This window comes from Camelus ferus, chromosome 11, assembly GCF_009834535.1.
Source record: "Camelus ferus isolate YT-003-E chromosome 11, BCGSAC_Cfer_1.0, whole genome shotgun sequence".
In the NCBI taxonomy this organism is placed as follows: domain Eukaryota; kingdom Metazoa; phylum Chordata; class Mammalia; order Artiodactyla; family Camelidae; genus Camelus; species Camelus ferus.
The window spans coordinates 73,463,198-73,477,201 of NC_045706.1; the positions used below are offsets into that span (position 1 = coordinate 73,463,198).

General features: G+C 42.9%; 2 protein-coding genes across 7 annotated transcripts in view; one reads left to right on the forward strand and one right to left on the reverse strand.

Moving 5' to 3' along the window:
- The window catches only part of ARID4B (AT-rich interaction domain 4B), a 127,995-nt gene extending 125,793 nt beyond the window's left edge, over positions 1-2,202 (reverse strand). For 4 of the 5 annotated variants that reach the window (XR_004324148.1, XM_032491876.1, XM_032491875.1 and 1 more), the window contains exons 1-2: positions 1,775-2,202; positions 1,018-1,072 (exon numbers count right to left, since the gene is read on the reverse strand). Coding sequence is in view for 4 of the 5 variants with exons in the window: in XM_032491876.1 (XP_032347767.1) it covers positions 1,018-1,023 (6 nt within the window). In the remaining variant the exon portion in view is untranslated. The remainder of the gene's footprint in view (positions 1-1,017; positions 1,073-1,774) is intronic. The other variant, XM_032491874.1, reaches the window with a different exon arrangement.
- Positions 2,203-2,556: 354 nt separating this feature from the next.
- On the forward strand, positions 2,557-10,113 carry GGPS1 (geranylgeranyl diphosphate synthase 1). 2 transcript variants are annotated; one of them, XM_032491900.1, is made up of 5 exons: positions 2,557-2,779; positions 5,165-5,265; positions 6,744-6,836; positions 8,732-8,802; positions 9,046-10,113. In XM_032491900.1, exons 3-5 carry the CDS (start codon positions 6,767-6,769, stop codon positions 9,805-9,807), a joined length of 903 nt encoding a protein of 300 aa, XP_032347791.1. In that variant the 5' UTR covers positions 2,557-2,779; positions 5,165-5,265; positions 6,744-6,766; the 3' UTR covers positions 9,808-10,113. The 2 variants fall into 2 exon arrangements, with proteins under 2 accessions (XP_032347791.1, XP_032347790.1); XM_032491899.1 differs by lacking the exon at positions 5,165-5,265 and having other exon boundaries at positions 2,558-2,779.
- Positions 10,114-14,004: the final 3,891 nt, after the last annotated feature.

A 14,004-nucleotide genomic window follows, 5' to 3' on the forward strand; every position in this document is an offset into this window, starting at 1 on the left:
AATCAGTCCTGATTCTGAAGAGAAGCAAAGTAAATTTTTTAAAAATAGTTCAAATAAACTGTCAAAAGTAGATGAAATTTGCATTTTTACATTCTAGCTGTTGCAATTCTTCACTTGTGATTACATACACCCTTTCAAACACTTCTGAATTTGTAATGGATGAAAAAATATCTGCTAATCTCTAAGTTCCACCAGTTGAATCAGACATTTCCGATAGCTAAGGCTTTTCATCCTAAAGTGCATTAAAAAATATGACAGCATTCAATTACACATTCTCTAAAGTGAAAAAACCACCTGTACTTTTATGACCATAATTTCTTCCACCATTTAAGCAAATTGTACTTTTTAGACAATATCCTCCATTCGGTTCACGTGCTTACATTTAAGAGGAACCTGGCCATCGGCTTTTCACATGGATTTTATCACAATGCGATACAGCATCTGATAATTCACAGACCAAATGGATCGGTAAAGGAGAATAAACCACAGAATCCTAAATCCCTGCAAATACAAGACACAACTGCTATCTCTGAGTTGTGCAAAGACCACCAAAATTTTCTCTTTAAAAACCTTACGATGAAGATTATGCTGGATTTCGCTCGTCAGATAGGTCTGCGAAAAATTCACGGTACTGCACGCATCGCAGGACAAATTAGATTTTCTTTCATCCAGCGTAACAGATAGAACCACAATACAGTTCAGTTTCTCGAGTCAGATTACTTGACCTGCTTTTCAAACACTTGAATTCGTGCAGTTATTCCTAACACCCCCCTGCAAAAAGAGACGTTCTCTATGGGAAAACTGTCCTCGGTGAGATACCCTGTAACCGACTCCAACTCGGCAGCGAAGCCCACCGACTCCCGCGCCAGCTGACCCCCGGCCCCGGGAAGAGCTCGGGCCCCAGCCCCCGCACACACCTCTCTCGGCGGAACTCGGGGGCCCCACGCGTGACTGCGATCAGACCCTACTTCCTTAATTCCCTAAGCCCCGGGGTTCCTTTTCTGGAGGTGAGCCTACCTTCATGGTGATTCCGGGACCGCGATCCCCTGGAAAACACCGGGTTCACCTGCACCTGGAGGAGAAACAAAAGACACCCAGTCAGCGCCACCGGCACCCCCTGCGCCGGCGCCGATGGGGGACCCCAAAAAGGGCCCAAGGAAGCGTCGGCCCCGACCCCGAACGCAGACTCGGGGCTCCCGGGCCTCGCCACCCCTCACACGCAGCCGCCCACACAGCTCCAGGCTCGGCTTCCCCATTGTCGGGACCGACGGAGTTTCCCGTCCCCGACGATGACGCCATTTCTGTCAGAGAAGAAACTCACAAGCCGCCCGGGGTCCGGCGCGGGGCCGCCTGCTCCCTCCCCCGCCGGCCTCCCGCTCCAAGGGGCCGCGCACCGCGTCCGAGCCGAGCAGGCTGCGCCTCGTTCGGGGCCCGGCGGCCTGACCCGCCGCGCAGCCTTTGCCCACGGCCCGGTCTGAGGCGGAGACCCACAAGTGGCCGCGGGGCCGGGAGGCGGCAGCCCCCCCGACACCGGCCCGGGCCCCCCACCGCGGCCGCCGGGCGCTAAAGCGCTGAGTGTGCGGCCGCTGGGCTGGGGGGGCAATCGGACTCGGCGACTGCAGCGGAGAGCGGGCGGGGGCCCCCGGAGGCCGCGGCCCCGAATTCGGGCGCCCGCGGAGACCACCACCGCCATCTGCCCCTGCCCCTCGGCCGGGCCCAGGGACTCCCCCCAAAACCCCTGACGAGACCGCGAAGCCCCAGAAAACATCCCTACCTTCCTGGGAGGCGAGCTCTGACCCTGGCACGTCCTGAGTCCCCTCCCCGGCTCCCCCCCAAAACCAGCAGGCCCGGGGGAGAGATGGGGGAAGAAGGGCGGCGGGTCCAGCGGTTGCTGAGGCTGAAACTCCGACTCCTCCTCCTCCCGCGGCGGCGACTGGTACCTTTGTTTGGCGGCCGCTCGGGCTCCCTCGCTGGGGGGAGGGGGGACGACGAAAAATCCCTCCCGGACTGGAGGTCCGGGCCCCCAGTCGCGCTGCCCTCCAGAGGACGGCGGCGACGGACCCTCTGCGGCTCCCTCCAGGCAAAGGTCCAGGCGGTGGCCGTGGCGGCGGCAAGCTTAAGCTCAAGAGTCTCCCTCCGCTCCAGCACCCGAGCTCCTCACTCCGGACTCGACTGACGGGCAAACATCTCTTCCCCCCCCACCCCAAGTCCCCCCTTCCCTTCTCTCTCCCCTCCCCTAGATTTTTTCCCCTCCCCTACCTCTTTCCCGGATGGCCTCTTAGACGACCTCCGATTGGCTAGGCTTCTTTAGAACCCGCCTATTCCCTGCTCCTATTGGTCATCGGGATACAAACAACGACGCCATTTTCCCACCAGTTCTATGGAAACAGAAAGTTACGCCCCAAAGCTTCCCGGGAAATGTAGTCCAGCCTCTGGGGTCACTGCGCCAGGTCTTGCACAGAAGAACTGCAAGGCCCGCCATGCCCCGCGCCTACGTGAAACGGGAGGGGGAGGGGGAGGGGGAGGGGCGGGGCAATCAGGCAGAAGGGAGGAGGCAACGACGCCTGCGCATTGTGAGCGGGATGGCGCATTTTCTTGCACCGAGTAATGCGGTGTCGCTGGCGGCTGAGGAGGGCGGAGAGTTGTTTGGTGAAGTAGGAGGGAGGATTCATGGAGGGGTCAGGAGGACCCCGGGTCTGAACGATAAGGTGGGAAGTTGACGCTGGGTACTGCTGCTGCCGGCCCCGCGGCGTGAAAGTTGTGATATCATCCTCGAACCGTGAGTGGCTGTGGCGGCGGCTGAGGGGAACCCGGATGGGGAGGCGGGTGGGGGAGGCTGGGGGCGGAGCCGACGGGAAAGAAAGAGAGGAGGGTGAGGACCCGGATGCTGAACCGGATTGTGTACGAATTTTCCATCCTCTGGCTGGAGACGGGGAGGAGCTGGGGGGCGGAGAGGGCGGAAGGGGTGCCTAAGCGGGGAGGAGTTGGACCCTCGTCGACCCTACCCGTCGGCCCAGCCTCGTGAAAAGCTGCCTCGAAGTCTTTAAATTCCCTTCCCGTCTTCCTCAGGCAGGCTCCTTCAGACCCGTCACCTCCCGGAGTCTGAGTGGAAGGGTTCGCTCTGCGCTGCACGGCCGCGCTTACATCTGTGTGTCTTTTTAGCGGTTCTCAGACCATTCGCTTAAAAAAAATATTTTGCATATTTTCACGTTTTATTTGCCACCGGGTGCCCTTATTTCATCCTCTAACTCGTTGGGAGGCACTGTCCGCTAGTTCCTTCGTTCCTTTCGTCCTTTGCGTATTTGAACGCTTACCAGGTGGGAGAACGGGTCTGGCCCTGCCTTCGTGGACCTGAGCCTGGGGAGACGGGCAGATACCCAGCGAGGTGGACACTCGAGGGAGTGAGGGGCTGCAACAGGTGTGAGTGCTGCCAAGCAGAGCTCCGTGGGGCCAGGACTATTGGAAATAGGGGATTTGCCCTCGGGACAGAAGGGAAGGCTTTCCTGAGCAAGTGAGGCTCAAGCTGAGAGCGGAAGGGTTAGTGGGAGTTTTAACTAAAGGAAGGACATTCCAGACAAAAAATACCATATTGGAAAGCCTTCGGTCCAGAGGGAGCTTTTTTTAAAGTATAAGGAACTGAGGCTGGAGGGGAGGGAGGGTGCCCACCGACCCTGATATGCTTTGTTGCGGGGGGAGGTCTATCATTATTTAAGAGCAATGGGGTATCTTCAGAGGGATCCCACTCGGAAGGGAGATAGGACCAGATTTAAATTTGGAAAAGATCACTAGCTTTAGAGTAGAAGATAGATCAGTGGAATTGGGTTAGAGGAGCGAGTGCAGGGAGCCCAGACAGGAAGTTTTTGCTTAAGTAGCCCACACAAAGGAGAGAATCTGGTTTTGTATTCATTAATATTCATCATCCGTGGTTTGAACAAGTTTAAGGCAGTTTCCCAGTTTTGAAAATGAGTAGTTTCAGACTCATAGAGGCATTCAGTGGTTCTTACTCGGTCAGAAAGTAAATTAGAGTTCATGTAACACTAGTGCCTCTCTAGTATGTGATAGCTGAAATTCCTAGGTGTGACAAATTGGACTTCTGGGTAAAAAGAAAAAGCGCCAAGTCACAATATATGCCACTGTAATGTAGAACCCCTTAGACTCTCAGGACACGGAACAGATTGGTTTTGAATACCGAGAAGAATTGAGGTTTTCCCACAGTTGAGATTACTACATATAAACATTCTCTGGGAAAGGAGCATTATTGACTTGTTAAGTGAGCATTCTTAAACTCACCTGAGTGAGCAAAGGAAAGAATGATTTTTAAAAATTCATAACTAATATTTTTTAAGTCAAAAAAAAAATCAGCCAAAGTTCAGCCAAAGCCCTAAGAGTTGAAACAGGTTAGCTCTGATTTCTGTGCGACAGAGTATACTTGTTACTGGTCCAGACAGGCACAAAAGAGAATTACTGAAAGTTGGTCTTACTGATTTTTGAATTAAGTCAAATGTGTTCTGGAGGCTGTACAAAAGATAAACATGATTTTTGTTCCCAACATAATTGGGAAGAGATGGCTACTGGCTGGTTTAAATAGAGTAGTATATAGAAGATGCTTTTTTTTTTTTAATTGTACCTTTAATTCTGTTCAGTAGTCTTTTAACTGTGTGATTATTCTTCCTGAGTATCATTTTCTTTTTTTTTTTTTAAGAATTTCTTTAAGAATAAGGTAATCGAGCACTACTACATATAAAGTAGATAAGCAGCAAAAACCTTCTGTATAGCACAGGGAACTATACTCAATTTCTTGTAATAAACTATAACAAAAGAACCTGAAAATATATGTATATGTACAACTGAATTGCTTTTCTTTGCACCTGAAACTAACATTGTAAGTCAACTACCTTTCAATAAAAAAAAGTTTTTAATAGATAATAAAAGAATAAGGTAGTCTATGTCAAAATTTAAACAATGTAGGTAATAGGTTACTAAACTAGTATTCGTATTATTTCAAAATATTTTCTCAACTTTTTTTCCCTTGCGACTCACTTAGTATTAACTGTTTGTCAAGGCAGATGTAGACATTTTCTAAACAGAAGGTTTCTCTTTGGATTCATGTTGCTAAAATTATTTCCTCTGGGAAGTGCTGATTTTTTATGATTATTTCACCTAGATACTCAAGAGTAGACCACAGAAGACACACTTTTCAATCTTTAGGCTCATGATCCTAGAGATCAAATCATTGTCCCAAGAAGCAAAAGGAAGTAGACAAAGGTGAGAAACCTTCTAAAATGTGCCAGAGGTTAGAGCTGTTAAAAATGAAGACTTCTAACAGGAGGACAAACAAAAATAGCAAGAGATTGTTTACAAAGGAATAGTAGAGATTCAGTAGTAAAGGAGGACTCTAGGAAAACCATGAGTGATGTTCTAAGAAATATTGAAGTAAATGTAAAATCAGAAAAATAAATCACTATGGGGACTATTTTTAATGATACAACTTCATTCAAGTTAATGCATGTCTTAATCAGAATTTCTGAGATGGATTTATTGTGGAGAAAATACAGAAGAGGAGTTTTCCCCTTCTATTTTAAATATACAGTTAACCCTTGAACAGTATCAGTTTGAATTGCACAGCTCCACTTATACACGGATTTTTTAAAAAGAAATACTGTAATAGTACACAATTTGCAATTGGCTGAATCTGTGAATACAGAATCGGGTATGGAGGGCCAACTGTAAAATAATATTCAGATTTTCAGCTGCTGGGGTAGTTCTGAGGGTGTTGGTGCCCCTAAACCCCATGCTGTTCAAGGGTCAAATGTATAAAACAGTCATTTTAATGCTCATAGAAAAGTCTGTTTACTCATTTATGTGATCAGTCAAATATAGGAGTATCTAGTTCTGTGGGTTTGTTTTGACATTGGTGTCAAAAAAATTTTTAAGCCTTTTATGGTTGATTAAAATAGGAAAGGCTTTTTTCTTCATTTCATTTTTTTTTTCCCTTAATTGAGGCACCAGGGATTGAACACGTGACCTCATCCATGCCAAGCATGCACTCTACCACTGAGCTATACCCCCACCCCCAGGAAAGGCTTTTTAATATAAGCTTTCTAATTAACGAAACCACTTACAATCCAGGTGAACACTTTGACCAATGTAATCACCTAAATGAAGCCTTTCCTTATTTTTTTCATGAGATACAATTTACATATCATGTAGTTTTCCCATTCCAAGTGTATAGTTCAGTGTGTTTTATTATATTCACAAGGTTGGGCCTTGTGAACCATCACTACAATCTAATTTTGAAACACTTTGATCCCCTCAGTAAGAAACCCCATTAGCAGTCACTCTGTTCCCCTCTCCACCCAGCCCTATGCAATCATTAATCTGCCTTCTGTCTCTATAGATTTGCTATATCTGAACATTTCATATAAGTGGAATCATACAATGTGTAGTCTTTTAAAAAATGTTTTTTGGCGGGAGGCAATTAGGTTTATTTATTTATTTTTAATGGAGATATGATTGAACCCAGGACCTCACTGAGCTATTACCCTCCCCACAATATGTGATCTTTTGTGACTGTCTTCTTTCACTTAGCATGTTTTTAAGATTTCATATGTATAGAACTTCTTTTAAAACCAAACTGGAAGTCTACTTTTACAAAAAAAAAAAATCTTGAAATACAAATTCCTTTGCTTGTCAATACTCAGTTTACTTAATTACGTTATCTTTACATTTCTCCTTTTTTACAGATCAGCTTTGAAATTTGAAAACAATGGAGAAGACTCAAGAAACAGTCCAAAGAATTCTTCTAGAACCCTATAAGTACTTACTTCAGTTACCAGGTAACAGTTTAGTTGTAGTACCTGTAGGGCCGTTTTTATAGAGTAGTGGTCATGTACGTGTTAGCATACAGGAAAGGTTAGACATGCCAGCTCTTGAAATTTTCTATTTAAGGTGATACATATGAGGAAAATGACAATGATTTTTATAATTTTTTCTTAAAAGGGACATTTTTGAGGCACCCCTTTAAAAATATCCAATTGTTTAACATACCTTAAAAAAATAATACTTAAAGAAATAATACTTAACATACCTTAAAAAAATAATACATTTAAGTATCTCATTAGAGGTTTTATCCTTTATGGATGCCCTACTGTTTAGATACTAAGGGATGTCACGCAATTTGTATAACAACAAAAAGTTTTGTTTATCGTTTTCCACTGTCACACACACTGCATTTCTTACACTAATTCCTTAAAGAGACAAATAGCAATGCATCTAAAGCACGTTGCTTGCAAGCATAGCCCCCGTTATTCCTGTAAAAAGATGGGCCTCTTGGACATGGCGTCCTGAAGAAACACCTGCCTAATCATATATGCGTACTTGTTTTGTTTTGCTGTTTTTTTAACTTTGTCTGGAAAATGATGGTAGCAAATAAAAACTCAAGCATATGATAATGGGTTCTTATGATAAAAATTCACATATATGCTAGATCCTAGATGACAGGGAAGAAGTATTAAAACAAAACTGTGGTGCCTGTAAGTTAAGCCATTTATTGTACTGTTTCCAGTATACATTCTGAAGGGAAGGGAAGTATGGCTGCACGTTGATTCTCTGTTCTTCATCTTCTAAACTTGTTTTTTAAAGTGATAGGGTTACTTTGCACAGTTGTGCATTCTTTGTATAGACCAGATTGCCCTTGTTAAACTGGAAAGTAGATTAAAAGTCTAAATGATATAATTGCTACTCAGACCATGTTCACCTTAAGGGTTAATAGACAGGAGATGCTTCCAAAATCCTGACAGCTCCTTCCCTTTTTGACTTCTCACAGAAAGTGAAACTTTGTTCCATTTGGGTATGCCATGAGGGTTTGTGTATTCGTTTGGATGATTGGTGCAGAGAAAACACAAATAGGACTTAGAAAAGACTGGGTTTGTTTGCTGAAACTTTTTATGTAACTATTTTCCTGAAGCCTAATCTGAAATTAGGATGTTACTGGGCATTTACTTAAGCAAGAAGCTCATAGAATGAACATTTTTATTAAATGAACTGGTTGTAGTTTTTATCTGTTACTACTTTATTTGGGGGCTAAAATGACTTCTAGTGGTGACTACTACCCAAAGACCTCTCTTGAGTTCTCTGTGTAAGAAAAAAATATTAAAGAACTAATCACCCTAGTCAAAAATAAAGATACTAACCTTGACTAAATTCAGGATGTTAAAAGGGAGTACTTCATGGGGCGGTAATCCTACTTTTTCATATGAAAGAAGTAGAGCTGTCCAGTCTCTAAAATCTTAATTCAAAGGAATGGTAGATAATTTTAGGAGGTAATTCAGTAGCAAAGTACATTTACTTACAAATACCTCTGGTTTCTGGGCAGTGCTGACGGCCACTGACTGGCCTCCCTTTGCAAAAAAGGAATGAATTAGATTATAATTCCTTAAAAGTTCATTCCATTCCAAAACTTAATATAAGTTAAGATGAAAGGAATAGGCTTACTAATGGGCACTGGAGTACTTTAGCAACTCTTTTGCCTTCCCTAATTTTAAAAGGTTGTGCATTTTAGGATTTTTGGCCGAGGGGGCAGTGGGGGCCCAGCCATGGAACGCCAGCTCTGCAGTAGGCAGATTGATGGGGCTGGATTTATCAAGTCTGATCAGTTTTAGAGGAAGTTTCTGAATGTGTTTCTGATCATTAAAATATTAATTTATTGCCAAATTTTATTCTTTAAATGCAGGTAAACAAGTGAGAACCAAACTTTCACAGGCGTTTAATCATTGGCTAAAAGTTCCAGAAGACAAGCTACAGGTATTTAGGCAATTCTAACCTTATTCTTAATCCCCAAGAAATTAATAGATATTATGTAAAAATACCCCATTAATTCAGTTTAATGCTCATGCAATGTTTTATATTGAGGTTGCTAGATAATTATTAGTTTTAAAAACTCAGACATCTGACACTTTGATAGTCTGTTACTATACAATAAGTATTTATAAGCGCTTTTGAACAGTTCAAATAAAATTAAATTTTTCAATTGTATTTCCTGTTAAGATTATCATTGAAGTGACAGAAATGTTGCATAATGCCAGTTTACTCATCGATGATATCGAAGACAACTCAAAACTCCGACGTGGCTTTCCAGTGGCACACAGCATCTACGGAATTCCATCCGTCATCAATTCTGCCAATTACGTGTATTTTCTTGGCCTAGAGAAGGTCTTAACCCTTGATCACCCGGATGCAGTGAAGCTCTTTACCCGCCAGCTTTTAGAACTCCATCAGGGCCAGGGCCTCGACATCTACTGGAGGGATAATTACACCTGTCCCACGGAAGAGGAGTATAGAGCGATGGTGCTGCAGAAGACAGGTGGGCTGTTTGGCTTAGCAGTAGGTCTCATGCAGTTGTTCTCTGATTACAAAGAAGACTTAAAGCCACTACTTGACACACTTGGGCTCTTTTTCCAAATTAGGGATGATTATGCTAATCTGCACTCCAAAGAATATAGTGAAAACAAAAGCTTTTGTGAAGATCTAACAGAGGGAAAGTTCTCATTCCCTACGATTCATGCTATTTGGTCGAGGCCTGAAAGTACCCAGGTGCAGAATATCTTGCGCCAGAGAACCGAAAACGTAGATATTAAAAAATACTGTGTACATTATCTGGAGAATGTAGGTTCTTTTGAATACACCCGGAATACTCTTAAAGAGCTTGAGTCTAAAGCCTATAAACAAATTGATGCATGTGGTGGGAACCCTGAGCTAGTAGCGCTGATAAAACACTTAAGTAAAATGTTCAAAGAAGAGAATGAATAATATTAAGCCATTCTTGATTAGGCCTGATAGCTTACTTGTCTTTTAGCCAATTACCTTTTTACAAATTTGGACCAAGCTGTTAGTCTCCAAAAACAGTGAGATGGTGGTGGTATGAGTGAGGCTATTCCACTTAGAATCTTTGTGAACAGGTAATCATCACAGCACAGAGCTGAAGGAGTCAAAAGTTGCCACATCCAAATAGGTCTGCTTTGAATGTCAGAATGTGCTATGTTGGGACCTTGTGGCCGAGTCTGCTGCGAATGTTCTGTTGATTCTGTCAATAAAGAAGACTTCAGCTTCCAGGAATATTTATCGACACTTTTTATGCACTATACAGGCAGGTATCAATGCATCTGCCCCAGTTCCAAGCCAGTGACAATTTGGGACCAATTTCTTAAGTGTTCCTGCTTAGAATAGCTCATTCCCCTCCCTGGAAACTCCCTCACTAAAGTCTTCCATGAAAAAGCAGACGGTGACAAGCAGGGAGCATTCTGATCCGTTTTTTCAGCTCCCTTCTTTCCTTCCTCCCTACCCAGCATATTCTGCTCTTTAACCAAGTAGTGTCCCTGAGTGAAATGTACACGTTAGCCCAGTTTCTTTTTCCCTCGTAATGTGACTTGTGCCTCAAAACTGGTAAGTACAGCAGTGTCTTTCCATTTGGGAAGAAACAAGTACATGGAAAAAGCACTTCAGGAAGGAACCTTTAAACCATTTTATATTTTCTCATCATTAGCAGTCAGAATCGTAAAAGCTGTTTGCTCACCTCAAGTATAAAAGCAGGGGGAACTGCCCTTTTCCTCCCCACCTACATCACTAACCCCTCCTGAAGGCAATTGGTGCTTGAATGGAAAGGGAAGTGGGCACCTTTAATCTCTGTGATTAAAGGAAAGCAAAGTGTTAACCTGAGAGCTAGTGCCTGACTGAAAAGTACCAAAGGCTACGCTGTCGGGCACAATTAGCTTTATAGAGCCTTAACCCTAACTCTGTCCCTTTTGTTTAATTTTAAGCCCTAAGCCCCTGGAACCATCTGTGGCCCAAGAGGTAGGGGGGTAAAAAAAAAAAGACCCTGATTTCTGTGTTAAAGTATTGCTGATATCTCAAAATGAGAGTTTCTATTCTCAGTAACATTGCATCTTGTTTGATTGGTTCTACAGTGTGTTACCTTAGATCAAATCACCATATACTTGAGAAATTCTCAGCAAAGCACTCAACCGAAATCTTTTTGAAAAGTTGGGTATTTACTAACATTTAAAATAATTTGAGTCTTCTATTTTAATTGATACAAGGAAATGTCTTCTGAAAATCATAGATATTTGTGCTACACTATGGAAATTTGAACTTTGTTTTTATGAGCCTGTAATTTTTTTGAAACACTGGATTATTCAAAGGTCCAATGCTAACTGTATAGACAGAAATTACATTATTTTCCTATAAGGATTAAGATTGCTTATGTAGATTATTCCCTACCTAATCAAGTTCAGTTTTGACCTGGTGCTACTCATAGTTTTGTCATTTTTGTCATGCCTTTAAATGACAGAAATGCTTGACATTGAATTGGGGACCTATAAGAAGACTCATTTTACCTATTGAATAATTAAAAATCCATTCTTTTTACTTGACATATAATCATGGTTAATATAGAAGAAAATCAAACTGATCTTATTTGTTGGCAAAATCAAAAGAACGAAGGCTAGTTATGTTGCCATGAATCACTTTCGGACCTCAGCAAGATTTTAAATACATCGGCTCTTCTCATTTCAGCGTGTCAGCTTCCTGACTTGACTCCCTGCCCTTCCTAACCTACACCCCATAGTTGTTCACTTCCCGGAGTCTTCCCAGGGCTTTCCCATATCACTTTCCTCCTTTCCTGAGGCCCCTGTCGTCCGCCTGCTCCCAGTGCTGGAGGAATCCAGCTGTACGCTTTGCTCCTCCCGCAGTGCCGAGTGGCTGCTGGGGAACGTGTGGGGAACTGCTCCTGTCGCCAGTGCAGGTTAATCTAGGAAAGCCTTGATAGCCCTTTTATTTTTTCATCTAATCCTGACAGAGACTTAAAATTTGTCACTCTAGCATCCCCTGCTCCTCCACTTTTCTCCTATTCAGTGTAAACTTCTAGTTTTCCTCCCCTGTACTTCCTTAGAGCTTGTCTGCAGTCTGCTTTCGGCTCAGGAAAAGTTGTTTGCCGTCCTGCCCTAGATCAGACAAGCTTTCCTGTTCTTGGTTCCCTCCCTTCCTGCCTTTTGAGGGCCTTATTTCATTCCCTGCCTTGTATCCACAAGGTTTATCCACTGGCCCTTTTTTATGCAGTGTACTGGGAGGGAGGAAAAAGGAGACATGTACATTTGTGAAATACCTATTAGGTACCACATGTCTTATGTTTTTGTCATGAAGTGTTTACTGAGCAGAGCCAGGACCCTGAATACAGGTCAGAGTACTTTGTTTTTCAGTACTGCTGACCTCCTATTCTGTAAGCACACCTAACTATGTTTCAAAGTTTAGAAAGCACCAGTCTATTGTAATGTACTGAACGGTTTCTCTTCCTATGATCTGTATCCACTCTAGTCTATCCTTCATACTCCAAAGCTGTCTCTCTAAAGCACAGATCTGATTATGTCATTCTGATGGTTTAAATTCTCTGAATCCCCAGTACTGCCACCTGTAAATTCCTTGGCATAATATATAAGGCTTTTCAAAATCTTATCTCCAACCTACGGTAACCAACCATGTGTTCTAACCGTATTTTCTCTCCTCGCACACACTATCCTCTGCCAGGAAATACTCCTCACGGCCAGGACAGTATTCTGTTACTCAATTCATTTAGAGTGTTTCTTGAGATCCTATAAGCTAGAGCCTTTGCTAGACTTTGGACATAGAAGAGCGATGGACAGTCTTAACCTCGTGTGATTTTTCTGTCGTGGAGACTGGGAAGTAAATAGCCAGTTATTGAACAGTATTGTTCGCGCTGGGATCAGGGCCCCTAAGTACTTGTTTACATGTGACCTACCTTCCTATGCTCAGCAGCACTTAATAAATGTTCATGAATGAATAAATCTTCTAGACTATAATCTCCCACCTCCCAAGGGTTCCATAAAACATCCTGTGTGTGAAAAGATACCATAAACTTCAGATGTTAGCTTTTATGTTCATGTGATTCTTCTACCTCTTAATTCTTGCTTTAATGATTCTTAGTCAATGCTCTATCCCTTCTGAAAGCATTCTTAAGACTGTTTACTTTCCGTTTTGTCCATAATTACCACTGTATCAAAACCCTGACCACCTTATATTCAAGACCCTTATTTTAGCTATTCATCTGAGTTCTCTGTTACCAGCTTGAAATCAACATATTTAAAACCAAATTATACATCCCTTCCTATCCCTTTACCAATCCAAATAGTGGAATAAAACCACTTCACCCCCCTGCCTTTTCTACCACCATTGTCATTCCTCAGGTGAGCCAGGAATGTATCTTTGACTTATTTCTCACCCTTGCCTCTTATCCAGTCCTCCCAAGTCCTGTAGATTTGTCCTTTGAGGTGTCCCTTATCTGTCCCTTACTTTCCGTATTCAGTTCCTTTCCATTTTCACTACAGCACTTAGAACAGCCTTTGTTGCCGTACATGCTGGGCCAGTATTTGGTAGTTGAAATACAGAAAAGGAGTCATGATAATGAATCCCACAGTAATGTGAATTCAGATACAATGCAGTTGGCACTTGGCTCCCCAGCCTTCTACCACCTCCAGTTGGCTAACTGCAGACTTGCTCTCTTATTTCATTAAACCTTGTAATAATGCAACCTCATATTTTATGTGATTGAATATACTGGGCCTTTGCAAGTTGTATGGCATAATTTGACCATACTCTTGTTAAAGATCGTAATAGTGCAATAAGCAAAAATATTATTAATGGTACATATTTCACTATTAACCCATTAGTTCCCGTTAATTGTGTAGAATGTTTCATGGCCATTGATTAACGGGCATCCTGTCACGGAGGCATCTGGGGAGCATTTGTAGCACTTTCTGCCACGTCTTGCACATTCTTTACAAAGTATTCTATGCTTTTGGAGAATGACCAATTTATCTTTGAATTGTATTTGTTACAATACATAAAGAAAAATATATCTGAAGATTTGAAAATTGGTATAATGAATAATGGAAGATATTTAGACCTCAGTGGGCAGAGTAATTCTAATGGTAAGCT

What these genes read in the sequence shown, in the direction of transcription:
- GGPS1 (XM_032491900.1), top strand. Translation starts at nt 6,767, where the DNA reads ATGGAGAAGACTCAAGAAACAGTCCAAAGAATTCTTCTAGAACCCTAT. An exon ending in GTACTTACTTCAGTTACCAG is followed by an intron (nt 6,837 to 8,731) that starts GTAACAGTTTAG and finishes CTTTAAATGCAG; the next exon opens with GTAAACAAGTGAGAACCAAA. An exon ending in TTCCAGAAGACAAGCTACAG is followed by an intron (nt 8,803 to 9,045) that starts GTATTTAGGCAA and finishes TTTCCTGTTAAG; the next exon opens with ATTATCATTGAAGTGACAGA.